We start from the raw sequence: 27,860 nt of genomic DNA, 5'->3' as shown, positions 1-27,860 counted from the left end.
TGCTCAGCAGCTGCTCAGAAATCCGTAGCTGCTCCTGCCCTTGTCGCCCAGGTGCCCTGTCCAGCACTTTGCTCTTCTTCCTCCCTGTCTGTCCTGCCTCGTGCTACGAGAGCCGAGGAGCTGCTGGTGAAACTGAAGGCAGCAAATCATGAATGGATTTAACAAAGGTGTTAGAGCTGTTCTTTGCGGACCAGCTTAGTGAGAGCTTTTAAAGGAGGGCTAAATATGAAAGGGAGGATGTCCTCATTCTTCTTAGGTAGGATAAACGTTGTTCAGAGCCTGTGAATTCATTCTGTGGGCATGAACTGGTTGCTGCGCATCTATGTGTGGAAAAGAACAGCTTCCTTGAAGGGAGGTTATTCCATTATTGCCCATTACAAGGATTTCACACCTTCCTCTGAAGCATCTGGTCCTGGTTGCTGCCGGGGACCGAAACGTCAGATTAAATGACCACTGCTCCCATTCTGTCTGGCAGTTCTTTTCCTCAACTTCTGTAATTGTGCCGCAGGGCCTGCAAAATCCATCAAGTGCTCCCTCCCTGCCGCTCACACCTGCCACGGCTGCCTCTTCCGCAGCTCTTTGTCCTGAGGGGTGAAGGGGGAAGAGCTCGACGGCTTTGGGAATAAGCTCAGCAGACATATGTGGAAGTTTCTGACCTGTCTAGTACTGAAATTTTAATTTGTACGTGTTGGCTCCTTCCCCTTCTCTCAAAACTTCTGAGAAGCAAGTTGAAGAGGGCTAACGATGAAGTAGCTTTCCATTCAGGTTCTCTGAATATCCCTGCAAAAAAAAAAAATGTTCAGAAGCTCTTAAGAAACTGCACTGATGGAAAGCAGCCAGGTACTTTTAGCCTCGGGGCACTCATTCAAGTGCTAGCTACCTCCGTGCTTTGTAAACCTCATCTTCGGAGTGCTCCTTATTTTACTACGGGTTTCTGGGATCCACCGGGTCTTTAATTCTGGGTTTAACATATGCACGGGGTGGAGCACCCTCACTGAAAACCTTCTGAATGGCCGCATCAGCCCCGTGTTGAGGTCTGGGCAGAGCTCTCACGTTCCTGTTCCCGTGTCCGTCCGTCGGCAGACGAGCAGAGCTGCAGCTCGTGAGCTCTTCTGCAGAAATCCCTGCGTCCACCTGCGCTCGGGATGGCGGCGTGGCTGAATTCCTGCCTGTGGAATTAAAGCCTAACGATGGGGGTTTTGTAGGATGGCAGGGAGCTCAGCTCCACCCCTCCAGCTGCATCTGTCCTGGAGGCAATCTGCGTGGAGCTGCCTCCTCCGGAGGCACAGTGCTGCGCCCACGAAGAGCCGTGGCCTTCCTTTCTCCCTCCCCAGCGAGGTGGCAGGGTCCCCTCGCCCAGCAGCCCCTCTCCCATCTCTGCGAGCCCCTCTCTGTCTCCCTCTCTGTTATTTTTCCAAGGTCAGCGGGCTGCAAATGTGCCTGCTGTACCCGCGTCCGTGTGACAGCACCTCGCCGGGCCCTGGTGTGTGAAGCTCCCTCTCCACATCCCTTGTCACGCCTGTCTTGCTCCTCTCCTCGCTCTGCTGCCTGCCTGCGTGGGGACGCCGCTCCAAACGGAGGGACCCCATGGGACAGGCGCGGGAAGGAGGGAGAGAACCAGCCTGGGGTGCCCTGAGGGATGAAGGGTTTTGAAAGCTGCTGCTGGGAGCCTCGTGTCCCTCAGGTGAATGGCAGCTCTGCCAAGCAGCGCCGCGTTCCAGCTCCTCTCTCCCTTAATGAGGGTGGAGCGCTGAGCTTGTGCTTTTCCCTTTGGCCCAGCGCTTGTGCTCTAGTCCCCCGGCACGGGGAGCAAGGCAGAACTTCCCTCCCGGGGCACGGGAGGAAGGGAGGCGGGGATGGCTGTGTTGCAGAAACGACAAGAAGCGGTTAACATTTCGCTTTGGTAATTTTCCAGTCTCCCTTACTGGCTTTTTAAAGCCTGTTTAGGTGTCTTCTTAGTCCTTGAAGCCCAAACTGCTTTCGTGATGGTGCAGGTGGATGATGCATGAGGGGGAAAAAAAAAAAAATAAAAGCGAATCTGAGTCTCAGGCCAGCAGGGCTGAGAGAACAATTCATTCTTTACTGACTTGGCAGCGTCTCTTTTGCCTTCTTCATTGCCATTCAGGTACCACTCCGAGCAAGACTAAAGGCAGTCATCACTTCTGTGAGCCTCTTGAAGTACTGAGCGCCTGTCTGGGGCTTGCCCAAACCCTCGAGTAGCAAAGTAAAGGCAGAGGCAGCGAGAGGAGAAGCTCTCCCTGCGGGGGAAGCCCTGTGACACGGCTTGCTCCGTGCTTCCTTCGTGTCAGCCAGCTCGTTTGCTCTGCTCCCCAGGGGGATGGCTGCTGTCAGCGTGGGGCTTGCCTCTGCTAACTGCAGGGAATTGCTGTAATGGGATAACGGGGCTACGCCTTCGGTTCCAGGTGAGGGAACACGAGGGAAAAGCTGTGTCCCCTCTGTCATCCCGTGCCCCGGTGACACCCACCTTATCCCCTTAATTAAAAACTCGTGCACGGCCTGCCCAGCCTCCCTGCGGATGGATGGCCGGGGACTGCTTTGCTCCAGCTGCTACACCCCTGCCTTTGAAAGCACTCCGGCTTTGCTCTCTCCTTACTCTCCCTCCCTGCTGCTGCTCTCTGACTTCTCCATCATTTTTATTTTTTTTTGGTTGCTTCATGAAAGAGCCGCGCTGAGGAACGGGGAGGCAGTGGCTGTAGTAACCCTGACAAATTGGCTTCTGGGTTTAATGATTGCAGCGACTGAAAATCCTGCTCAATTGCTCTTTGGGGTTGTGTGTGTGTGTGTTTTTTTTTTTTTTTTTTTTAAACGTAGAACAAGCTTGCGCAGAAAAAAAAAAATGTTAAAGGTTGTTTTAAGGCCAGCAGGATGGTTTGGATGCTCCTGGCTCCCCTGCACATCACAGACCGTAGAATCTCAGGTGGGAACGTTTTTGCAACCCCCTGTGGGTGTTACAGCAAAGGAACCTGATGGGATGGGATGCAAGTATTTAAATGGCTCAGGTGCCTTTGCAGGTCTGTCCCCTTTCCTTAGGGACAGAGATTTAGGTGCTCGGCTGTCCCTTTCAGCACGTGCTGCAGAATTAATGTGGCCACGTCCTGTGGCAGCAGCTACTGCCATGGGTAGGGCTATTTTCCTTGCAGCTTGAAGTCTGGCTCAGCCGCAGGATGCCAGGCAGTGCAGTTCTGGTTGCCTCCTTGTTTCTGCCTGTACGAGGTGTTTGCCTTTCAGCTCGGGCTCTGCGGGGTAAATGAAATGTGGTTGCTTTGTCCAGGAGCAGGGACGAGCCTCGGCTGCTTGTGAATTCCGGGCTGGCGGTGAGGGAGGAGGCAGGTACTGCACAAGTAAATCTGTCACGGCTCTAGCACTGCTGGAGCTGGCTGCAAACAGTCCCTGGAGTATCCCAAACAGAAGAAACACGGGGAAGAAATAACCAGCCAAAGTTCTGGGGGCAGATGCCCTCTGCCCAAGCACCGTCCTCCCAGCTTTCGGTGTGTGCTGCCCGCCCAGCCTGTCTGCGCAGTGCCACCTCCTGCCAAATCCAGCCTGCTTGGGGCACGTCCTCGTTACAGGAATCCCTTAAAGCTTGACGGGGCACCTTGGAGAGAGCCGGGTGACCTTTGGGAGCTGGGCTGTGTTGCTCCTACCCCAAATGCCAGCGGGCTGGGTACACCAGCAGCGGGTCTGACTCAGCTCCGCGCGTGCAGTCTGCCATCGGAAGCTGCTCTGCCATCCTTGACGTGTGCTGCTGCTGCTGCTGGCGACCTCATCTAACACATTGCAAGAGGGGAGTGATGATTTGAGGCAGGCTGTTCTTCCTGCGCTGGTAACGAGCCCATTTATTAGAGGTGTGACAGGGTTTTTGACTGAGAGAAGGGTCATTTTTTTTTAAGGTGCGGATAAAGGAGGAGAGCCTGTGCGGTGTGTGCCAGGTGGAGCCATCACAGTATGTGGAAGCAGGGAAGAAAGTCCCAAATCTTCATTTGCGTGCAGTTCTTGTGGGTCCTGGTGTTATCTCTGCGCTTCCAACTGGGTCTAGCAGCGGTTCCGAAACACTCGGAGCTGTTAATTGCTGGGAAGGTTAAAAAAAATAAATAAAAATAGTGGTGTATATCTCCGTGGACTGCCCTGGAGTTGCATCCCAAGTTAACCTTTGGTGTGATGTTCTTCTTGAGGCACAGCTTGTTTGCTGCTCTGCTTCTGCAGGGCTTTGCAGCACTTGCCACCTTCTGCACAAAAAGCTCGCCAGCTTAACCCTTCCTCCTGGAAGTTTGAGGCTGGTTCAGAAAGTGGTGCTGGTGGGCCACCATGCATCAGGAATGTGACCGGGTGGTCCTTCCAGGTCAGTGCCACTCCATGGAGAGCACACTATTACCTGTGGGGGTAACTGGGACCTTATTAAAGCGTTAGGAAGCAGCACCTGGTGCTGTGTCTTTAGGTTTTAGCTCTGTGTTACAGAACACTCGCTGTAGGGGCACTCACGTCGGACCCAAAGCCATTAACTTGTCCTCTTCCCCCCGTAGCAGTCCATGAACTCCAGCACGACAGCGCTGCCCACGGACCTGCCGAGCTTCAACCTCATCAGCGAGAGCCTGTCCTTCGACTTCAAGGATACGGACATGAAGAGGCTTTCCATGGAAATCGAGAAAGAGAAGTAGGTGGCGTGCTGCCAGGCGGGGCCGGGGCTGGGTTGGGTTGCTGCTGCCTTCCCTCTGCAGCCAGGGGAGCTGTACCGGAGCCTGACGTGGCTTCTGTGTCGTTCAGAAGAGCTCCAGCATAAAGGGAAAGAGGGAGAAGGCTTTTGGGTTCTCATCCACCACATCATTTGGAACTGCTGAGCATCGCTTAGCTGCTGCTTGACCTTTTCTCAGGGGGGCCCTGGTGTCACAGCAGCACCTCTTCTGCCTGATTCCAGGCAAGTTTAGGCGTGCTGAGCCCTGCACATGGGTGATTCCTATCCGTACACTTCACCCAGCTCTCGCTCAGGCTTTAATTATCCATCTTGGCGGAGTTACCAGCAGTGTGGTTGCTGGCACTCGGGTGTTCGCAGTGTGGCCAGACCACGCTGAGGTGGTTGGGGTGCGGGCTGCGGCCCTGCACTGGGGCTTTTGCTCCTTTTCCTGTGAATCTGTGGCGTGTTTATATATAAAACGTGTGCGCAAGCAACTTTTGGATGTGATTACGAGCTTTGATCTCGTGTTTTCCTGAGGGTGTAAGTGTAGCCTTCGAAATTACAAATTTAGCAGAAATCAAAGCAGATCAGATTTTAATCTCTGTAGTAATAATGTGCTTTGTTCATTGACGGGATGGGAGATCAAAGCTCGGAGGGCTCTGCCACGAGGCTGCGGTCGGAACGTCCCGGGGCTGGAATGAAACCCCCCCCCGTCCCACCGGCTGGCTTTTTCTGCCTCTGGTCACTTCCCTCTCCCGCTACTCCAGGGGCAGAGGTTAAAAACTTGTCCTGAAGCCAAAAGGGAAAACGTAAAAGCTGCAAATACCCCCCGAATTCCTGGCTCTGCACCGAGGTTGCTAACTAGGTCATCCCACTCTTCTGAGCAGGAGGAGCTGGGCTCTGCCAAATGATAAAAGCAGTAGCGTGCTTTTCGCTGGCTTCTCCAGGAGTGCTCTCATTCCTCGGATGCTGAGATAAGCCTTGCTACAAATTTTGGCACTTTGAAAGGGTTCTTGTTAGCCTGCTGGTACTTTGACCTCGGTCTCAGTATTTAATCGCAAGTACAGGCTGGCATGGTGTGATTTTTGTTTTTTTTTTGTCTCCGGTAGATGCTTCGTTGTAGAAGGCAGCTAAGGCTGAGACCTGAGAATGGCTACAGGTTTTTTGTGCCTTTTTTTTTTTTACTTTCTATTTTTGAGAGGCCTTTCTCTCTCTCAGGGATGCGGTGTGTCTAAAAAACACCTGATATTTTGGGGACGGCGCTCGCTCCCACACCCCTTAACAAATCAAACCCCTCTAAAACAGGAGAAGGCAGCACAGCAAGGTCCCTCCTGGAAAATGCCACGAAGGGATTTGTGCCGTGGTGAGCCTGGGAGCTAGCTTTGGAGGTGGGGGGCGGATGGGACGAGAGCGGAGTGGAGCAGTGCTGCTTAAAACAGCGTCTTTTAGGCTGAAACTGCACGCCCCTAAATCTGTCTCGTGGCACAGCTTCACTCAAAAAGCCTCCAGCAGCCCTAGCTTGGCTTTTATTTATTTATTTTATAGTAACAGGGCTTAGAGTTCTTCATCAGGTGTCCGGCTTCTCTTTTTGATCCCAACCAAGTGGCTGCTGTGAGGGTCGTGCCACCACGTGCAGCCAGCCAGCACTGACCCGGGTCTCTTTTGTGTGCGCCAGGGTGGAGTACATGGAGAAAAGCAAGCACCTGCAGGAGCAGCTGAACGAGCTGAAGACCGAAATCGAGGCGCTGAAACTGAAGGAGAGAGAGACAGCCCTGGATATATTGCACAACGAGAACGCCAGCCGAGGCAACAGCAAGCACAACACTATTAAAAAGGTATCGGAGGGCTCCAGTTTGTATCTCGCCTGACGAAATCCTTTTAAAAAAAAAAACGACAAAATAACCCTGCCTTTATTTTGCACACGTTGTTATAATAAAATCGTTTGATCTAGGCTTTCTTCCCTGCCTGCTTAGCTTTGAACCAGGGCGCAGGGGGGCTCAGCTGCTGGTGGCTCTGGTTTCATTCTCGCTGCAACCAAGCCTCGTCTCCTCAGTGCTCGGTGGAGGGCTGGGGAGGTCTTGAGGTTTGCCTGTCCTGCTGAACCTTACCAAAAGCCATACAGAGGTGCTGGTAGGAGGGATTTGCTACCCAACTAACATCAGGAACAGGAAAAGCCCTTCCTGGCTACTGCAACCGTTCCCTAAGGGCAGCGCAAGGAAGTAGTTCTGAGTTTGGCTAGGGAATAATAAGGGGAAAACCACTCCCGATTTATGAGCTCTCAGCAGAAAAAGCCAAAAGCTCCATCCTCTCTTTTAATCTGTTCTCCAGTAACCTGTAGTGCAGCTTCAAGCACTAACAGCAAAACCTTCTGCTGTTAAGGTTTGAGCGGGGTGTGCTCTGCACCCTGGAGCCACCTGCCTCTAGAGATGCTTCGGAGATTCATGCTTAGCCAAAACATTGGGATATTGGGGTGCCTGGGTCTCACGTGGAAGGACCCAACACAAGCCCTTCTTTATTTTTACATTGTTTCTCTTCCCTTCGTTGAGCGGCTCTGCTCTCCTCCCAGCTGGGTTTATTCTAACAGGGGCTGGGCACCCACCCACAATTAGTGCAGCGGGACCTAGTGGTCAGCTCCAGTCGCCTGCAGAGGTTTTTTTTTCCCCAGGGTTTGTGCTAGCAAGCGTCCTTGTGAGCGCTTCGGAAGTCAGTGTGACAGGGGTGTAGGTTGTGGTAGCAATTTGGGGTTTTCAAACCAAATCCTGGCCTGATAACACGTCTCAGCAGGGAGCAGTGATGGCTACAAGGGCTCCAAAATACCAGCTCGTGCAGACTCTCGTGGCTGGGAGCTTGTGATGGCTGAATTAGGGCAGGAAAATGAAGCTAGCGGATGTCGCTGGTTTCCCAGTGCCAGCCGTGTGCTATTTGGGTTCCTGCCTCTCCGGAGGGCAGAGCATAAAAATCTTCACAGGCCCTTTAATCACTGCAGAATCTGAAACCCGTCCTGCTCCCATTAGGTTTTTGTGAGGATACGTCCCCGTACTCAGAGCCCTCGGTATAAACAGCAAATGTTAAATTTTTGCCTCTGACTGTAGCTTTTTGAGATAAATTCATAGCGAGCTGCCGGTCCCATTTGTCTCACTTAACGGAGGCGGCAGGCAGGCGTTTGGGCGTCTGTCGGGGGGGCGTCCCCATCACTGGGGCCGCTCTCAGCCTCCCTTTAGGAGCTTCAGGCCCATCCCCTGCCTCCGAGGGGGATCCGAGGGAACTGGGGCTGCCCGGCTCCTGCATCCCAGCCCCAGGAGCTGAGGTTTTCAAATCCCAGCCCGCCCCTCGTCGGAATAAATCGCAGCCTGCTCCTCTTGCTGCCTTCATGAGGTCAGGAGGGCTTCTGGCCCTGTGTTGTGGTGGAGAGGGAAACCTGGTGGAGAGGGAAAGCTGATGGAGAGGGGAAATTGAAGATGCCCGAGGTGGCCGAGTGGTTCAGGAGTACTTTGGTACCGCCTGCCCCTCCAGGGGAGCTGAACAGATTGCCCAACCTGCCCTTACTCATATCACAGAGGAATGTTTTTTTCTGTGTGTGTGTGTCCGTTTTTATTTTGCTGGTTTAGCCTCAAGCCCAGGGCAGAAGACCTATCTGCATTTGAGACTGCCACCTAGGTTATTCCGAGGTACTCTGCGTTGGGGCGAGGGGGTCACCGCCTGTCCTGCTACCCCCTGCATGAGCTTGCCCGCGGTGCCCGCTGCTCCAGCCAGCCCCCGGCCCTGCTCCTGCCACCCCCTGCACCCCGTCCCGCCAGGCACCCACCTCCCCAAAGCCCACCCGCCCCGGGGGGGCCGGCCCCGTGCCCGGCTCTCGCTCCGTCGGAAGCGTTGGCAGCTTCTCCGCCTTCATTTTCGCACCTGATCCTCCACGCTGGGCTGCGTCTCTCTTGGCAGAAGTTGAGTTGGCAACATCAGTGGGGGAGTGCAGGCGAGAGCTGCTTAAATAATTCAAGGCGCCTGCTTCTGCGCTGCTGCCTGTGGCTGGGAACCCATCGGAGGTGCGGGGGGGGGGGGGCCTTTGAAGATTTCCATAATGAAGTTAAAGCAGGACCTGCCCCCTTGTTTGCTGCAGAAAGGAGCTCACGAGATTGATTAAAAAAACAAAAAACAACCAAACCCCATCAATTTCCTCTCGCCGCCGCTGCCGGGGCTGGCGGGGCAGGCTGAAACGTCCCCCCCCTCGGCTCGGAGCGGGGCAGCACGTGGCTGTGGGATCTGTGGTGTCTGTCTGAGCAGCTCCAGAGCAGCGTGCAGGTGGCAGCTGAGGACAGGCAGCGTCTGCAGGTACTGCTCAGGCTTGGCAGCGCCTGCTGTTGGCCGCTACCACCCCTCGAGGCAGCCCCTTGCTGCCCTGCGCTCTCCTCTCCTGCCCGCTGGCCCCAGCCCTGAGAAATGCCGGCTGCTGGAGGTGGGAAAGGCTTCCTGCCCTCTCCCCGGGGTCAGGATTCTTCCCTGCAGCCCTTTTTAAGTGACTCGAGGAGCGCGTTTCTGGCTTTGGGGGGTTGGAGCTGTGTGCTGCAGCCCCATGGTGCCGCTGGTGGAGCTGTCAGCGGGTCCCTCCCCGGTCCCCAGGGTGGCCCTGCCTTCCCCGCCACCCTGCGGTGCCTGCGGTCCCCTGCCTCCTCCCCAGGCTGCTCCTTTCTGCTCCGCCGGCCACATCTCGTCTTCCTGGAGCTGCTTCCCTCCAAGGACCAGCCTGGCTGAGCCAGGGGCTTGCCTGCCCTTGGTTGAGGAGGGGTTTTGGGGAGCTTTTTCTCCGTTCCGTGGCTGTGCTCTTGCACGCCGATGGCGCTCGGCGCATTTTGACTCGTAGCACTGAGGGGGGAGACACTGCAGGGCTGCAGCAAGGGCATCCCTGAGCACAGGTGGCAAAAATGCTCAGAAAAAACCTTTGTGAGAAGTTCCTGAGGGCCAGCATAGCCCTGCCTGAGCAGCAGGGGGGTGCAGGCTGGCTGCTGAGCACCACGGCAGAGGCAGGGAGGTGCTTTGGCCACGCAGGCTTCTCCCTGGCCCGTGACCAAAGCGATGGCTTTGGGGAGATGCTGGGTGTCCCTCCGGGGCTGGCTGGTGCTTGTTGAGCCCCCTGTCCCCTCCCCATCGGCGCTAGGAGCTCCGTGACACCTTGAATTTGGGGGAGGGCTGCAGGTGAGCACAGCACAAGGAGGGCAGTCGGAGCAAAAAAGCACCAGGCAGCAGCTGAGAGGAGCCCCCGTAAGGAAACCAGCGCTGCTGCCTGACCCCTGGCTTTGGTTGCCTGCCTTTGAAGATGCCTGCTCAGGTTTTTTTTCGCCTTTAATTACGTGGTTAACATGCTAATCCCGCTTTACGAGCTCTGTGGGCACAAGGCACCTCATCTGGAAGCTGCTTTCCCCACGGCGCTCCCGGCCGGGGGCTGGCGCTGGCGGCTCCAGCTGGCTCAGCTTCAGGAGGGTTTTGCCGCTCGGGCTGCGGTAGAACATGAAAAAAAAACACTTTTTCCCCATGGTGGGAGCCTCCCAGGACAGGCTGCTGCTCTGAACCGCGAGCACAGCCCGGCCTTTCGTTCCATTTCTTTTTTCATTTCATTTCTTCTCGCCCCGTCGTGCTTCTTTGCCCTGAGTGAAGCCCTTGGAAGCGTCGGGGCGAGGAGCAGCTCCCCGAGCCCCTTCCCAGACACGTGGCTGTGTCCTTGAGCACCGCTCTGCTCCTTCCACGACTGCCCACGGGGCTGCCTTTAGGGTTTGAAGGCGACCTGTAGGATGCAGCACTTCTCCAGGTCTGGGGCTGGAGCCCGGTCCTTGGCACCAACACCGTGCCAAGGTGGGATGCGAGGGAGCAGCAAAAGAAACGCTTTTCCCCCACTTTTCCCCCAAATCCCAGAGGAAAAGGAGGTGCATCCCGCACACCTCTTGCCCCTGCGAGCTCAGGTCCCCGCTGGGTTTTTATTCCTGGTGTTTCACTCCTCTGGGATTTTATTCCCATGATTTATTCTTATTTATATTTATTATATCTGCTGTGAGAGCTGCTGCGCCTTGGGGACGGGAAGTGAAACTCCCCGGCAGCTAAACTGGGCCAGAGCAGCCTCGGTTCCCTTGTTTACAAGGAGCGAAAGGAAGGCAGCAGCCGTCAGGGCCCGTCAGCTATTTTTGGGGCAGCCTTTGAAAAAAGTGTTTCCTTCGCCGGGGAGTGTCATCTTCTCCCTTTTAAGCGCGCTCATCAAAGCGGTGGAGGCTGGGGGAAAGTTGTGCTCCGGGCCGCGTGGGAGGAGGAGGAGAGGGGTGCGGGGGGAACGGGGAGCTTCGGCCCTAAAAATATTAAAAAAAAGGGGAAATGTGTGACTGGAGCCGTCCGGCTGGCCGCCGGGGAAGTGGGCAGGGATGGAGAGGACACGGAGGGGAGCGGGGGTGGCAGTAAAGAGGATTTACGGGATGCAGCACTCGGGCTGCGATTTCGCAGGGACTACAGCTCCCTGCCCGCAGCAGCAGCAGCAGCAAAACGTGCCCGGGGAGGCACGGGGAATAAAAATCCCGGAGTGCTGAGCACCGGGAGCACGCGGCGAGCCCCCGGGAGCCCCCATCCCCTGCCCCTGCTCCTGCTGTGGGGTCGGGGCCGCCCGGACCCCGGGGCGCTTCTGCTGTGCCGTGGGTTAGGGGCTGTCAGGTGGGTTTTCCTCTGCTCTTTGCTCTCGGTTTCCCTGCACGAGTCCAGCAGCTGTGGGGATCGGCAGAGCTCCCAGAACCCCAGCGCAGGGCTGCGGGGAGCGGGGCTGTTCCCTTCTCCCCCCTTCTTGATTCATTTGAGCGCTGGCTGCTTAATTGCGCTCCCGCTCCCTCTCTCTAAATTTTCTTTGATGGCTTCGGGTAGCGCATTGTGGAGCCCACCCCGCCCTCCCTCCTGCAGGAAGGAGATTATCATAATACTGCTTGTAAATCAATTTTTTTATTTTTTTTATTTTTATTTTTTTTTCCCTTTTCTCTTCCCCTCTCTCTGCACTGACGAAAATGTAACTTGCTCTCCATCGCCCAGCCTCGCCTGCGCGGCGCTACGCTGCCCGCGTGGGCACTCGCTGCTCCTCGGGGGGGGAGCGAGCAGGGCTGCTGCCGGGGTGCTGGGGGCGTTTTTGGGGAGGCGGGGGGTGCTGCAGCCCAGCCCGGGGCTTTCCCCAGAAGAAGGGGGCTGCTGTTTGCACGGTGGGGGGCAAATCCCCGAGCCCCATCGCGTCCCTCCTGCCGCTCTCCTTGCTTTCCTATCCCGGGTGCAGGAAAGGAGAAGCACAAAACGGGTGGCTCCTGCTGTTGGGGAGGGGGTTCCCTGCGAAGAGCTGCCTGGGGGTGGTGGCTGCAGCCAAAATGCTCAGCTCCGGAGCTCCCCGCGCCCAGCAGCCGCTGCCCGGACCCCGCTGTGGGGCGAATGGGGGTGCTGGGGGGGCTCTGCCCTCCTTCCCCGAGCTCAGCCCTTGCCTCTTGTCATGCCAGGCACAGCCAGGCTGCGGCCGTGGCGAGCAGCCCTGCGGCACGGCGCCTGCCCTGAGCGCTGCGGGGCCGCAGCTCAGCCTCCGCTCCCTTGCCAGCGGAGCACGAAAAGCAGGAGGAAAGGGAAGGCAGGAAGGAAAAAGGAGGTGTTTTTTTTTTTTTTTTTTCCCTCCAGGCACGGCGGAGCATCGCTGGGCGAGTCGGGGTGCGCTCAGGAGTGGTTTGAATTCCCTCTCCTGGCCCAGCAGGGAGAAATCCTCCTGCGCCTCTCCTCACCCCGCTCTCTGCTGGGCTCCTGCCTCTGCCTGCCTGCGTGGCCACGGCTGCCTTGCTCCTCCCGTGCCTCGGTTTCCCTGCGCAGCCCCAAATGGTGATCGGCGCAGGGAAATCCACGGGTGGAAGCCCCTGGGTCACTAATTCGTGTTTTTTTCCTGCCTCTCTTCCTTCTCCCTGTGCCTTCTCCCCTCGTTGCTCTGCCCTCACCCGGCGGCGTTAGCTCCGAAAGCCCCGGCTTCACACGGGCAGAGGAAGGGCGGTGGGAAGGAGGCAGGGGAGAGCTCAGCGTCCTCCTCGTCCTCACCTCCACCCCCCCAATGTGGCTGCGGCCACCTCAGCCCAGCAGCGATGAGCCCGGGTTGCTCCGCGGCACCCCCATGGGTCTCACACCCCAAATCCTCTGTTTTTTGACCCAACTGGAAGAGCCGAAAGCAAGCGTGCGCTGCAGCTCCAGAGAGGAGGCTGGAGGGCCGGGGGGATGCTGAGGAGGAGCTGAGCCAGCCCTGTTCCAGGAAAGGGCGTTAAGCCCCTGCAGAAATTGCCTCTGCAATACAGATTTCCAGCACGGCATTAGAGCCGTGAAGGAATTACCGCGGCGAGGACAGCGGGGCGAGCGGGGAGGGGGAAGCTCTTGGCAGCTCTGCCGTGGGGCTTAGCTGGCTGCGAGGCCAACCCGGGATCCCTGCCTCAGCAAAACGTGCGGCCCCGGCGGCAGGCAGCCCGGGGCGAGGCAAAATTTCGTGGTGCTGCACAGCCTTTGCGCCGGGGTCCTCGTGGTGCGAGCGAGCAGCTCCGGCTCCCCGCTCCGGGACGGCCCCGGGTGGGTATCGGGGCCGTGCTTTCCTCCAGGACCCCAAATTCCCTCAGCCCCCAAATTCCTCTGCTCCTTCCGCCCAGCTGCTGCCCCTCAGCACCCTTCGCTTTTTGGGGGGAGCCCTGCAGAAGCCCCCCTGCCCTTTCCCCGCGCCCTCCCTCCAGCCCGCGCTTGCGCCGAGGCTGCGGCCAGACGTCCCCGCTTGTGCCATCCCCGCGCCCGGCGGGAGGAAGGAGTCACCCCCGTGTCCCCTCTGCTCTCTTGCAGCTCACACTACAGAGCACCAAGTCCCGCGTGGCCTTCTTCGAGGAGCTGTAGGACGCCGCCCTCGCCGCCCTCCGGCCCCAGCGCCCGCTCCGGGCATCGCCGCGGCTGCGTCCCGCCACCCGCCCCGGACCGCGACACCTCCACCTCCGCGTGTGCCGACCCTCCTCCTCCCTCCCTGCTTTTGGTTTTTCCAGCCTCTCCTGCCTTTTGCCTTTTTCCTTTTTCTTTTTTTTTTTTTTTTTTCCCCCTTATATTTTGCAGCACGGGGCTGGGGCCGCAGCGGAGGAGTGGGACGGGGCTCCCGTTAGCAGCCCCCAGCGGAGGGCTCTCCTCCTCCTCCTCCTCCTCCTCCTCCTCCTCCTCCTCCTCCTCCTCCTCCTCCTCCCTGCGTGCAGGAGGGGATGAGGAGCGGGAGACCAGCGGGTGCCAGCCACCTGCCACCTTTTTTTTCCCTGCAAACTGTGACAAACGGGGCCAGCCTGACTCCTTGGGGTCGAGACAGGGCTGTGGCCTGGCAGAGGGCGATCGCGGCCCCGGCTTTGGCTGTGGGGAGGCAGCGGGTGCCCGCTGGGCCCCGCCGAGGTGCCCCCACCCCAGCCCCTCTGTGCCTTTTGCCTGGGTGCTGCAGCCCCAGCTCCGTGCCCTCCCGATCCCCCAGCAGCTCACCCCGCACCCTGCCCCTTCCCCTTGGGGGGAGCAGGACCCGGAGCCCCCAAACACACGCAGGGACCCCCCCCCCGTCTCCTCCACAGCCCCCCAGCTGCTGCTCCCCCCACGCCTGGCTCCTGGCCGCCTCCAGCCCTGCCTCCCCGTGCAAACTGGGGGTCCCGTCCCCAAAACAGTGGGGGTCCCGTCCCCAAAACACACCCCGGGTCCCAACCCTGACCGCCTGCACTGCGGCTGCCCCGCAAAAAGCCCCTGAGCGAGGTCCCTGGCGCATCCTCGTGGCTCCAGCCCCTCTGTGGGGATCTGGGGGGCTCCCAGCGCCCCAATTCCTCCCTCACCCCCCCAGGATGGAGGCGCAGCCCCCTCGGGCAGAGCGTGCCCCAAACCCTCTTTATTTAGCAGCCTGCTGCCTTGTGGCGACCCCCCTGCACGGTGCGCGTCTGCAGTTCGGATGGGTTTGGGTTTGGGTTTGGGATTGGGTTTGGGTTTGGGTTAGGGTTTGGCCGTGGCACAGCATTTTTCTATCCCCGTGGATCGTTGTACTCCGAAGAAATAACATTTTTTTGTTTTTTTTCTCGGTTGTTTTAATAAAAATTCAAAGCACTACAAGGGGGGGAGTGAACGGCGCGGCCTCGATTTCTTAATCCCTGGGGGACGAAGCCCCCTGGGGACGTGGGGTGTCCCACCACACCGTCCCCGACCCCGGGGGCTGCTCCTGCTCCCACCCAAGGCCAGGCGATGGGATTTGGGGCCGCTGCCTGCTCCCTAGTGGGGTGGGAGGCGCGGGCGGGTTGGGAGCTGGGGGTGGCGGTGGTTTTATTTGTCCTTTTTTCCCCTCTTTTGTTGTTTTTAAGCAGGGCAGCCCAGGGGAGATGGGATTGCTGCTTTTTTCGTGTGTGTCAAAGGGATGCTGATGGGGAAAAGGGGGGGATTTGGGGGCTGCGGGAGGGGGGCTGACCTGATTTCCCGCGCGCGGCGCAGCCTCGGCAGCAATAATGCAGCCGTCGCTCGCCGCCTGCGGAGGACGGGGAGAGCCTGGGGCCGGGGGATTTGGCCCCAAAGCAAAGCCTCGAGGGCTGCCCCAGAAACCCTGAGGCCAGAGGACGATGCTCCGTGTCCCAGGGGGGTCTCCTCGTGTGCCCTCCTCCCCCAGAGGGGCTGGGGACAGGGGACGGCGTCCCTGGGGGTCGTGGCTGTGCCCTTGGGGAGTGCCCGGCCCCAAAAGGGTCCCCGTGCCCCAAAAGCAAGGCTGAGCCGTGGGACCCAGCCCTGGTGCTGCGAGGGGGCTGCTGCGGTGCCATAGGGCCGGGCGCTCCCCCTTGCACACCCAGAGCCTTGCACGCCCCCAGCCCCGCGGCAGCTCCGTGCGAGCGCTCCCAGCAGCGGCAGAATGGGAAATTCCAGCGCTTTCAAAGGAAATTTCATTCGGATTTTTTATTTTTTCCTTTTTTTTTTTTTTTCTATTTTTTTTTTCCTTTTTAGCAAAATTAAATTCATCAAAGTCTAGACAGCTTCAGAGAGGATGTGGATTGCGTTGAGATGACTTTGCCCAAGGAAAAAAAAAAAAAAAAAAGAAAAGAAAACTACCTAAATGGCTTTTTCCACGTGCTGGAACAGCTCCTGCCTCCTTCTGCCTGTTCCCCAAACTGGGAAGGGGCCCGGTGCAAGCTCGGTGCCCCCCGGGGGGCTCTGCCTGGAGCTGATTTTAGGGGGTCCTGGGGGCTGCCAGCACCCACCAGCAGGAGCAGATCCCAAAGAGGGCAAAGCTTGGGGCGGGTTTGGGAAGGAAATTGGGGTTTTCTTTGCCAAACTAAGGGCCTGGCTCCATTTCGCAGCGTTCCTCGGTGCACTTTAATGCTGGGGGTGGCTCTGGCACTGCCCTGGGCACGGGCTCACGGTCAGAGTGGGGCCGTTCCTCGCTGGTGGGGGCACCCCCGGCCTCCAAGGGCACATCAGGAGCAGCTCCAAAGCCTCCCCGCTCGCATTTATGTGACTTTGAAAACATAAAATGCCCTTAAAAGAATCAGCAAAGCCCCACGCTGAAGCTGTGCTGCTGGAGGGGTCCCCTCTGGGTGGGGGGCAGCGGCTGGCGGGCACGCGGTGCCCCCGCTGCCCCTGGGGTGGGAGGGATGGGGGGTGGCCCAGCCAAAATCTGCAAAACCCACCCAAAAAGGGGGACGGGACAGCCCTTGTCCCCCCTGTATCACCAGGGCTCCGTGGGGGCCTGAAGTGATGCTCAGGGTGGCCCCAAAGCGAGAGCCCAGCGCCGCTGGAGCCGTTCTACCAGCGAGGAGAGGCGGGTGGGGAAACTGAGGCACGGAGGAGGGTCACAGCCACGTGTCCCCATGTCCCCGTGTCCCCGTGTCCCCGTGTGCTCGTGTCCCCGGGGCTGCCTGCCCTGCGGGGCTCCCGTTTGGTATTCTGCCCTTGTCCTGCGCGGCGGCGAGGCAGCGCCCGGGCCTGCAGCCATGCATTATTCATGGGCGCGCGGCGGTGGCGAGGGCGACGCACCCCCCAGGAGCTGCTCCTGCACCCTTGGGTGCTGCCCCCCGGCACCACGCAGCTGCCTCCTGCCCCCCCAGGAGCTGCTCCTGCTCCCCGGGGTGCGCGTGCGAGTGTGCGCACGAGTGGCGAGCGTTTGCACGGGGCGCTGTGTTTGTGCACGAGGGCGTTGCACTGGCACGAGGGGTGCAGCGGGGCGTGCACAAGGGCCGTGCGCTTGCACAAGGGCTGTTTGCACCCTGGTGCGTTGCACAAGGGGCACATTTGCACCAGTGTGTGTGTGTTTGTGCGTGTGTGTGTGCACAAGCACGGGGTGTTTCCACAGGGGCCCTGCGTTTGTGCGCAGCGGGGCTCTGCTCACGCAAGAGATTCGTTCACGCTCCAGGTGCGTGCACACGCGGGACGGGTCCTTGCACCAGGGGCACGCGTTTGCACACCCCAGCCGTGCCGGGAGCAGCGGGCACGCCGCGTTAGTCAGCGCCGGGCTCTGAGTCAGCTCCCAGCCCCGCTGGCACCGCCGCACCCGGCCACGGCTCCGGGGACCAGCAGAGGACACGGGGATGTGGGACGCTGGAGGACACAGCGGGTGCAGGACCACAGGGTTGGTGCAGGACCACACAGCACATTTGGGACCAGGCTTTTCCATTTTCCCCGGTTTTCCTAAATCTCCTCCCCGTAAACCTTACGAGGGGCTCTTTTACCCCGCGGGTGCCCACGTCGGGCTCTGCTTTCCACACCTTTCCCCTTCTCCTTGCCCAAACCCTGCACCCGGAGGCTCTGCCCCGTTACTCCCCCATCACAGAGGCGTTTTTGGGGCTGGGGGACGGGTCCCCAGTGCCCCCAACAGGTTACCACAGCCCTGCGAGCTGGCAGCCGGTGCCAGGGACAGCTAACCTTGCGCTGGGCACGGCGCAGCCATCCCTCTTCTTCCATCAAAGCCTTCGTTTAAGAACCATTTCGCTAAATGCCCGGCTGACACCGGCGGCACGGGGAGATGGATGCCTCCGGCGGCTCGGCAGGCTCGGTGCCAGCGGGTGGCTTCAAAAGGACACGGTGGCCACGCGGGGCCACCACGTCCCCTCCCCATAGGTGATGCTGTGCCCTGAGGGATGCTCTGCAGCCCCCCCAGGAGCCGGGCATGGGGCTGCCCCAGGGAGCTGAGGGCACCCGGCCTGGGGCTGCACCTCCCCATGCCACCCCTGTGAGCTTGCCCAACCCCTGACTGGCAGTATTGGGTTTTCCTGCCCCATCCTAAGCCCTGGGAGCTTTGACATCCTATTCCCAGCTCTGTGAGGTTCTGACAGCCTATACTTACACATCCCCATCCCATCCCATCCCATCCCATCCCATAACCCCATCCCATCCCATCCCATCCCATATCATCCCCATCCCATCCCACAAACCCATCCCCATCCCATCCCATCCCATCCCATCCCATCCCATATCCCCATCCCCATCCCATCCCCATCCCATCCCATCCCATCCCATCCCATCCCATCCCATCCCATCCCATCCCATCCCATCCCATCCCATATCCCCATCCAAACCCACGGCCACGCCAGGGCTGCTAATAAATGAGGAGAGGACTAAATTAAAGATAAATCAGGAACATCGGAGTGCCTGGGCATTTGTATTCCTTTTACCCCCCCCCAATCCTCCTGAGACAAGGGGAAGGCCAGGGGCAGCGGGGCCGGGGGGGGGCCCAGCACCCCTGGGTGCTGGGGAGCAGTGGTGCCTGCCAACGCAATTAAATCGCTGTTAATTGCCCCCCCTGTCTGCCTTTCCCTGCCTGCCAAGGGGGGCAAGGGCAGGGAAAGCAGCCCCGAGGTTTTCCGTGTTATTTCTTCCGGATTTGGGTGGCGAGAAATTAATGAGTTTCCACCCCTGGGCCTCCAGTGGGCAAGCGGAGAATTAATTGGGAGGGCGACTTCATTAATATTGAAGAGTGGATGGATCCGCCAGGAAAGAGGAGGAGATTTTCAATTAGGCTGCTTTTCTTTTTCCTCTTCCTTTATTTATTTATTTTTTTTTTTTTTTTGGGGGGGGGGGGGGGGGGTGTGTGTTTTGCCCCCAAAGGGGCCATGGGGAGGCCACCGGGGGATTTTGGGCACCGCACGCCCCCGTTCCCCGGCCTCACTGCATCGCTGCCGCCGGGCTCTTTGCAGCAGCAGCCGACAAAATTCAGGCTCCGGTGCTGCTTTTTTCCTTCAGGCTGCACCAAGGGCCCGCAGAGGGCTCAAAGAAATTAATTCCCCCAAGTTTTTAGCAGCTTGGATGTCGGGGAGGGCGAAAACGCCCCAAATCGGCCTCACCTCCCCCAGGGGCTGTGCTGAGCTCAACCCCGGTACGAGACAGTGGAGAATCCCCATGGGGCACGGGGAGGAGTGGGTCCATGCGTCCTGGGGGAATGGGGCTGTGGGATTTGGGTTTTCCCATGGGAAGGGGGCTGCGGAGGAGGAAATTCCACCAGGGGAATGAGGCCGGGGGCTGCGGGGACCCAGGGGGGTCACGGCCCCACTGCAGCAGTGGACAAGTCCCAAAATTTGGGGCTGTTGGGGAAGGTTTGGCACAGCACGAGCAGCGCATGGAGAGCCCGGCCGGCCGTGCCTCGGTGTCCCCATCACTTTTTGGTGTCCCCAGGCACTTTTGGGGGAGCGGGGCTGTGCCGGATCGGTGACAAAGCGAGAAATGGGTCAAAAACATCACCAAAAGAGGAGGATGGCAGGGAAAGGCCGGCACCCTGGGGTGCTCCCCCTCTGCTCGGTGCCTCCGCCACCCCCGGCTGTGTGTGGGGGCAGCAGGATGGGGTCTGGCCCTGGGACCCCGCTGCCCCGCGCTGTGTCACTGCCCGGCCGCTCTGGGGACATGGGGACAGCGGCACAGGCATGGGGCACCCGGGCTGCTCCGGGTGCGAGGGCGATGGGGGCCCCAGCTGTGCTGCAGCTCCCACCACCGGGTGTCACCGGCCCTCCCATCCCATCCCACTCATCCCTCCTCCCCATCAACATCCCCATCAGCATCCACATCCCATCCCCATCATCCCCATCCTATCCCATCCCCACCCCATCCCATTCCCCATCCTGTTCCCAATCCCCATCCCCTCTCCTCCCCTCCCCATTCCTTCAGCAGATCCATTCCTACCCCCATTCCATCCCTAACACATTCCCTTCCTCATTCCATTCCCATCCCAATTACCACCTCAACCCCATCTCCATTCATCCCATCTCATCCTATCCCCATCCCCATTCCATTCTCACCCCCATCCCCATTACATCCCCTTCCCCATCCCATCCCATCCCATCCCCATTTCACCCCATCCCCTTCTCCATCCCATCCCACCCCTAACACACCCTCTTCCTCTTTCCATCCCCATCCTATCCTATCTCCATCCCCATTCTATCAGCATCCTCATTCCTTTCCCTTCCCCATCCCATCCCCATCCCATCCTATCCCTTCCTCCTCCCCATCCCCATTCCATACTTATCCTCATCCCTTTCCCCTCCTTTCCCCATCCCCATCCCATCCTATCTCCATCCCCATTCCATCAGCATCCTCAATCCCATTTTCATTCCCATCCCCACCACATCCCCATCTCCATCCCAACCCCACCCCTTTCCCTTCCCCATCCCATCCCCATCCCATCTCCATCCCATTGTCATCCTCATCCTCATCCCTTTCCCTTCCCTTCTCCATCCCATCCCTATCTCCATCCTTCTCCCTACCCCACCCCACCCCATCCCCATCCCCTCCCCATCCCCATCCCCACCACATCCCCTTCTCCATCCCATCCCCACCCCTTTCCCTTCCCCATCCCATCCCATCCCCAACCCATCCTATCCCTTCCTCATCCCCATCCCCATCCTCATCCTCATCCTCATCCCTTCCTTTCCCCATCCCATTCCATCCCCATCCTTCTCCCCATCCCCATCCCCATCCCATCTCCACCCCACCCCTTCCCCACCCCATCCCCATCCCATTCCCATCCCCATCACACCCCCTTCTCCATCCCATCCCCTTCCTTTTCCCTTCCCCATCCCCATCCCATCCTCATCCTCATCCCTTCCTTTCTCCATCCCATCCCATCCCCATCCCCATCCCCATCCCCATCCCCATCCCCATCCCCATCCCCACCCCACCCCACCCCTCCCACCCCATCCCCACCCCTCCCACCCCCCCCCCCCCTTTTTACCCCCCAGCCCTGTACCGGGAGGCGCGGCCGGGGGGCGGGGGTTGGCTGGGGGCGGGCAGCGACCGCCGAGCCCCGGCTCCTGCTCCGCCAAACTTGGCGGCGAGGCAGCGGCGAGGCCGGCGGCAGGAGGCTGCGGCGGAGGCCCCGCCATGCCGGGCCCCAAGGGGCAGCTCCCGGGGGGGTACCGGGGGGGCTCCGGAGCCGGTCCCGGCCTTTAAAAGCGGCTCCTGGATGCTGGGAGCCGGCCCCGGCCCCCCCCCGCCCTGAGGCCGCGGGGACGGGCTGCTCGCCCCCGCCGCTCGGGGGGGGCCGGGGGAGGAAAAGGGGGGGGGGGGGGGGGGGCGACCCCGTCCCGGGAAAAGGCTCAGATTTGGTTCTTTGGGATTTTTTTTTTTTTCTTTCCACCGGCGAAACTTTGGGATTTCGGCCCCAGCTCCGAAGATGCCGTTCCACCCGGTGACCGCCGCGTTGATGTACCGGGGCATCTACAGCGTGCCCCCGCTGCTGGCCGAGCAGCACCCCGTGGACATCCCCGAGGACGAGCTGGAGGGTGAGGCCGTGGGGAGCCCCCACGCGAGGCAGGGGGGTGCTGGGGGTGAGCCCTGAGGGGTCCCCGAGGGTTGGACCCCCCCTACCCGCACCGCGCTCCGCCTGGCCCCGGCAGTGCCCCCTCCCCACGCGTGGCACGGTGGGGTTGGTGGCCGTCCCCTTTGCGGGGGGAGCCCACTCGTGGCATGCACAGGGCCGGGTTGCTCCGAGAAGGGGGTTTTTCGCCCCAAAAGTTTGGCTGCGGGACGGGGACGCGGCCCCCGGGGAGGTGGCGTGGGGGCTGCGGTGTCACCCCCGGGGCTGCTCGCAGCCTCCGGGCACCGCAGGGGAAACTGAGGCACGGGGACATGCAGCCGGGGGTCCCCAAACCCCAGTGTGCAGGGCTGGGGGCTCTGCTACAGCTTCACACCCCTGTGCGTGTGTGTGAGTGTGTGTGTGCTTGTTTGCAGCCCCCCCGACACGTGTACATGTGTGTGCACATGTGTGCACATGCATGGCCCCGCTGCAGGGTGTGCATGTGTGTGCGTGCACGTGGGCCGTGCCGCTGCAGCCTGCCTGTGTGCACACGCACGGCCCCGCTGCAGTGTGTGTGCACGCACACGTGCAGCGCCGGGGGGGAGCTGGGTTCACGTGCACAGCCCTGCTGCAGGGGGTGCGTGTGTGCAGGCACCAGTGCAGCGTGGCGGTCAGGTGGTTGTGTGTGTGTGCACAAGCACAGCGTCACTGCGAGGTGTCCGGGTGTGCATGCACAAGTACAACGTCACTGCAAAGTGTTTGTGTGTGCATGCACAGGTACAGCATCACTGCAAGGTGTCTGTGTCTGTGCACACAAGCACAGCGTCACTGCAAGGTGTTTGTGTGTGCGTGCACAAGTACAACGTCACTGCAAAGTGTTTGTGTGTGCATGCACAAGCACAGCGTCACTGCAAGGTGTCTGTGTCTGTGCACACAAGCACAGCATCACTGCAAAGTGTTTGTGCATGCACAAGCACAGCATCACTGCAAGGTGTGTGTGCATGCACAAGTACATCACTGCAAGGTGTCTGTGTGCGTGCACAAGCACAGCATCACTGCAAGGTTTGTGTGTGTGCATGCACAAGCACAGTGTCACTGCAAGGTGTTTGTGCATGCACAGGTACAGCACCACTGCAAGGTGTCTGTGCACACAAGCACAGCATCACTGCAAGGTGTTTGTGCACGCACAAGCACAGCGTGGCTGTCAGGTGTCTGTGCATGCAAGCACAACGTCACTGCGAGGTGTCTGTGTGTGCATGCACAAGCACAGCGTCACTGCGAGGTGTTTGCATGCACACGCACGCACAGCAGCACTGCAAGGTGCCTGTGGGTGCACAAGCACAGCGTGGCTGCGAAGTGCCTGTGCACACACAGGTCCAGCACGGTGCCGGGCTGTGCATGCACGGGCACAGCCTCGCTGCAAGCTGTTTGCATGCACGCACAAGCACAGCGTGGCTGCAAAGGGTGCACCACAAGCACAGCATGGCTGCAAGGCGTGTGTGTGCGTGCGTCACAAGCACAGCATCGCTGCAAGGCGTACACGTGTGCGTGCACGAGCACGGCATCGCTTCGAGGGGTGTGTGTGTGTGCGTGCACAAGCACGGCACTGCTGCAGTGTGCGCATGCACAGCCCCGTTGCAGCGTTGCACACACACCCCCAGTGTGCAGTGCACCAACGGGGTGCTCCTGCCACGACCCACGGCCCTTGAGACCCCCAAGGTGACCCCACGGGGGCACCATGTGGGGGGGGCACCTGCTGCTGGCTCCCCCTGAGCCTTGGGGGTGGCCCCGAGCCCCCTGTGCCTGGTTTTTGGGGGCTGGCAGGGAGAAGCAAAGCTGTTGAGCCAGCAGGCCAAAACCTACCAAATTTACCCCAAAACGCCTTGCAGGTTGTCTCAGACGGCACCCGGCTGGGCTGGGGGCTCAGAGAATGGGGAAAAGCACCTGGCATGAGACTTCATGTTTTTAGCACCGCTCCCAAACACAGCATTTTACATCCCAAGGCGGCTTTACCGGCTGCTGCACTGACATGCCACCCCCCGGGGACCCCAAAGGCCACCCCATCCCCGCGGTTTTGGGGCACAACATCAAGAGTTTGGGTCGATTTCAGCCCAATTCCGCGTTTCCCCCGGTGCAAGTCCTCGCTGCTGCATGCGGAGCCCTCAGCTCCCTCAGCCTGGCTCGGGCTCTGCTGGCCGGGGGAGATCCAAGAGGAAGGAAATCCCCTAAAAAGCAGCAATTTGGGCAAAACCACCCCACGCTGCCCAGTGGTGCCTCTAGAAAACAGGACCGAGTGCAGCTTTAGGGTGGCTGGCACCCACCGAGCTGCCTCCATCCTCCTGCAGCGCCCAGGGGCTGTGTTTTGGGCCAGAATCCCCAAATCTGCTCAGTTTCTCCTCCCCACTCTTCCCCACGGGGCGGCAGGGCGTCGAGCACCGCGGGTTCGGGATATTTGGGACTCGGCACCGGTGCCGGCCCCGCGCTGGGTGCCCAAGAGCAGGACGCGCCCAGCCCCACCGTGCCTCAGTTTCCCCTTTGCGGGGGACGAGCGGCTGGCCTGGGGGGGTCAGGGGGGATTTTTGGGGTGGCCGGGCTGAGCCCCGCTCCCCCCGCAGAGATCCGCGAAGCCTTCAAGGTGTTCGACCGGGACGGCAACGGCTTCATCTCCAAGCAGGAGCTGGGCACGGCCATGCGCTCGCTGGGCTACATGCCCAACGAGGTGGAGCTCGAGGTCATCATCCAGCGCCTCGACATGGACGGTAGGACCCCGGCACGGGACCCCTGCACCCCCCCGGCTCCCTCCGGTGCTGCTCCCCCCCTTTTCCCATCACTGCTGGACTTGTAGGGCCCGGTTCAGGTCCTGCCTCGTGCCCGGAGCCTCGTCCGTCACCCTCCTCATCCTCCCCGTGGCTTCGTTTGGGAGGATTTAACGGTGCTGGAACCGTTCCAGGGTGGGACGGGGGCGTCCTGACCTGGCCAACCCAGCGGGATTGGGGTGCCCGGCCCAGATCCCACACCCTAGGGCTGGATCCCATACCCTGGTGCCCAGGGCCCTGCACCCACCGCTGCCCTGCCCTCCCCGTCACTCCCGTGCTCACCGGGACCTTAAGGAGCGCGTTAATTTATTGGATTCCTTTTTCTTTTTTTTTTTCTTTTTTTTTTTTTTTTCCCCATTTAAAAGCCTTTCAGGCGAGGCTGCCAAGCCGCGGCTCCCTCCATTACTCATCGTTAGTGCCACCGTGACAGCCCCGGGGGCCGGCGTCCTCCTCCCCACGAGGGCAGCCCGGCCCCGTTTCTGTGGGGTTTTAGGGGCCGGGGCATGGGCTTCCAGCTGCTCCTGGGGGTCCCCAAATGCTGCGGGGGTCCTGAGCAGTGCGGGAGGTCCCAGCCAGTGTCCTGGTCCCCGGATGGATTTTGGGATCCACAGCTGGCACTGGGGTCCCCCAGAAGTGTGGGGTCCCCGTTCGGTGAATCCCAGGGTCAGGGGGATCTCTGGGTGCCGCCGGAGCCCCCAAAGTGCCAAGCCCTGGAGCGGGGTCCCACCAAAACCACCAAGATCAGCGGCGTCCCCCCAAAACGGTGCTGTGGGGACACTTCTCATGGTCCCCATTTGGGGGGGACAGGGGACACGCTCGTCCCCGTGCTGGTGTCGGGGTGACGGCCGGCTCCGTGTCCCGCAGGTGACGGGCAGGTGGACTTCGAGGAGTTTGTGACGCTGCTGGGCCCCAAGCTGTCCACCTCGGGCATCCCGGAGAAGTTCCACGGCACGGACTTCGACACCGTCTTCTGGAAGGTAGGGGGGGACCCGACCCCAACCCACACACCGGGGACACCGGGTCGGGGCTGGGTTGGGGTCAGGGTTAGGATTGGGTCAGGTTTTAGGTTGGGGTTGGGGTCAAGGTAGGGCTTGGGGCCGGGCTCAGGCTCGGGGTCAGAATCTGACACTTGGTCAGGATCAGGGCCAGGGTTTGCTTGGGGTTAGGGCTCAGGTCAGGGTCAGGCTTGGGCTGTGGGTTTAGGGTTAGGGGCAGGGTTGGGCCTGGGGTCGGACTCCGGGTTAGGGCTGGGGTCGGGGTGAGGGCCAGGCTCAGGCTGGGGTTAGGATTGGGGTCAGGGGCGGGTTTGGGGTCAGGCTCAGACTCTGCGTTAAGATCACCTTTGGGGTCAGGCTGCGTTCTAGGGCCATATTTGGGGTCAGGCTGCGCCCTGCGCACAGCAACCTGAACCCCGGCGCGTGACCAAGCACCCTTGGGTGCTGGAGCACCCGGCCCCGCTCCGCCGAGGCTCGGGCGAGGCGAGCAGCCCCCCGGCACCGGGGGGGCCACCCTGGGGTGCCCGAGCCCTCCCGGCCGCCCCGCAGTGCGACATGCAGAAGCTGACGGTGGACGAGCTGAAGCGGCTGCTGTACGACACCTTCTGCGAGCACCTCTCCATGAAGGACATCGAGAACATCATCATGACGGAGGAGGAGAGCCACATGGGCACGGCCGAGGAGTGCCCCGTGGACGTGGAGAGTGAGCGGGGCGTGGGGTATGGGGGGGGGGACGGGACACGGGGACATGGGGACGCCGGGGTGGGGGTGACGCCGGCTGTCCCCGCAGCCTGCTCCAGCCAGCAGATCCGGCAGACGTGCGTGCGCAAAAGCCTCATCTGCGCCTTCGCCATCGCCTTCATCATCAGCGTCATGCTCATCGCCGCCAACCAGGTGCTGCGCAGCGGCATGAAGTAGGACCAGGGGACACCAAGGGACACCGGGGGACACCGGGGGACACCCTCCTCCCCCCCAAAAAAAAACCTCCCGCCCCGGCACAGGGGTGGGGAGCCCGCGGGGCTGCTCGCGCGCCGCCCGGACTGCGGCAGAGCCCCAGAACCCCGCCAGCAAGTACCAAGTGCATGCACCGTGCATGGAGCCCGCCCGCTGCCCCCCAAACCCCGAGCCGGGGGCGAAACGTGCCCGCGGTGCCAGCCCCCCCCTTGCCCACCCCCGCTGCACCACGTCCAGCCCCTGCAGCTCCGTATTTATGGCCCAACCGACCGCCCCGTGAGCAATACACACGCCTGAGACCTGTATTTTTGTTCCCAATTCGGAGAGGGGGGAGCGTTTGCATGGACCTCGCCGCCAAGGGCTGGATCTGCCCCCCCCCCTCTGCCTCCGCCGTGCACCCCCCCAGCCCCGCGCCGTGCCTCAGTTTCCCCAGCTGCCAGAGGGGGCTGCCCGCACGAGGACCCGCCGGGAAGAGCCGCACGTCCCGGCAGCCTGGGGACCCCCCCGTCCAACCCCCCCCCCCAGCCTGTATGTAGCACCCGCCGGGCCCCGGACCGGTTTGGATTTGGGTCCGTTTCTCATTCTTTGGAGTTCCGTTCTTCTTTTATTTTATTTTTCCTTCCTGGTCGGTCGTTTCCGATCTGAAATAAAACCGGGATTTCTGAACTGCTCGGGGATGCTCGGGCTCGGCTCGGGGGGCGCAGGGCACCCATGGGTGCTGCGACCCAGCTCTGTCAAAGCCACGCGGGACCTGTGTGAGCACCGGGAGCTGATTTTGTGCCCCGCCCCCCCCCCCCAGCCGGGCCCTGCTGTTTTACGCTGTGGTTTGGTTCACGTTTGCAGCCCGTTTGCCTCACAAACCGTGCTGAACACACAGCGTGAGCGCGTGGTCACCCGGCCTCGTGGCACAGCCGGGGGGGGCCAGGATCCAGCCGGCAGCACTGAGGGTCCTGGGGACACCGCCAGGACCCCCCCAGCTCCTGGTTTATTTATGGGGGGGGGTCTGCCCCCCACGCCGAGTGACGCCGTCCCGCTAATGAGAACATCCCGCTAACGAGGGCACCCTGGAAATCCCCTCTCCGTGCGCTCCAGGGGGGGTCCTGCACCCGCCTGATGGATAACCGTCCCCGAGCCCCCAGATGATGCATTTTTAATGGCAAATAGATTAAAATAATAAATAAAAACCCGGGGAGCTCTCGGTGCCGGTAGCATCACGGGCACGGCTGCTTCCCTGCAGGAGGTGGCCATCCCCGGGGTGTCGCTCCCTGCTTGGGGACACCCCAGTTTGGGTGCAAAGCTGCTGGAAATGGGAATTTCTGGGCAGGGAGAGCTGAGGAGTGCAGGGATCGGTTCAAGGCACAGGGATCTCCGTGGCTCGGCACGGCGCTGCCAGGAATCGGCTGCGTGTTACCGGGGGGGGCGATGGGGGCTGGTTGGGATTTTTTTATTTATTTTTTTTTTTTGGATCTCATATAATTTATCACGCAAATTGAACCGAGCGTCCAAATGAGAAATGAAAATGGGAAGCGCTCCACGGCAGTGAAATCATCTCGGCTGCCTCGAAAAGAGGGGGAGGCTCCGCGCCCGTAATGAAATTTCATCCATCTCCCCGCAGAAACTTTTGCTTTTTTACG

At 60.4% G+C, this 27,860-nt stretch overlaps 2 protein-coding genes across 5 annotated transcripts in view; both read left to right on the top strand.

The window, feature by feature from the left end:
* Positions 1-14,658, top strand: part of NF2 (NF2, moesin-ezrin-radixin like (MERLIN) tumor suppressor) — a 35,544-nt gene extending 20,886 nt beyond the window's left edge. Inside the window, exons 14-17 of one of the 4 annotated variants that reach the window (XM_082773739.1) lie at positions 4,542-4,672; positions 6,366-6,525; positions 8,299-8,358; positions 13,541-14,658. In XM_082773739.1, the coding sequence (XP_082629865.1) occupies positions 4,542-4,672; positions 6,366-6,525; positions 8,299-8,334 (327 nt within the window). In that variant the 3' untranslated portion in view covers positions 8,335-8,358; positions 13,541-14,658. The remainder of the gene's footprint in view (positions 1-4,541; positions 4,673-6,365; positions 6,526-8,298; positions 8,359-13,540) is intronic. The other 3 variants (XM_082773740.1, XM_082773737.1, XM_082773738.1) reach the window with 3 other exon arrangements.
* Positions 14,659-21,293: 6,635 nt separating this feature from the next.
* Positions 21,294-26,190, top strand: CABP7 (calcium binding protein 7; the record flags this gene model as incomplete). The annotated part of the gene is made up of 5 exons (XM_082774444.1): positions 21,294-21,447; positions 24,077-24,220; positions 25,142-25,254; positions 25,822-25,975; positions 26,063-26,190. The coding sequence occupies exons 1-5, from the start codon at positions 21,339-21,341 to the stop codon at positions 26,188-26,190; spliced, it is 648 nt and encodes a 215-aa protein (XP_082630570.1). The 5' UTR covers positions 21,294-21,338.
* Positions 26,191-27,860: the final 1,670 nt, after the last annotated feature.

This window comes from Aythya marila (genome assembly GCF_965140915.1).
Source record: "Aythya marila genome assembly, chromosome: 17".
Lineage (NCBI taxonomy): Eukaryota > Metazoa > Chordata > Aves > Anseriformes > Anatidae > Aythya > Aythya marila.
This window is presented reverse-complemented; position numbering and strand designations above follow the sequence as displayed.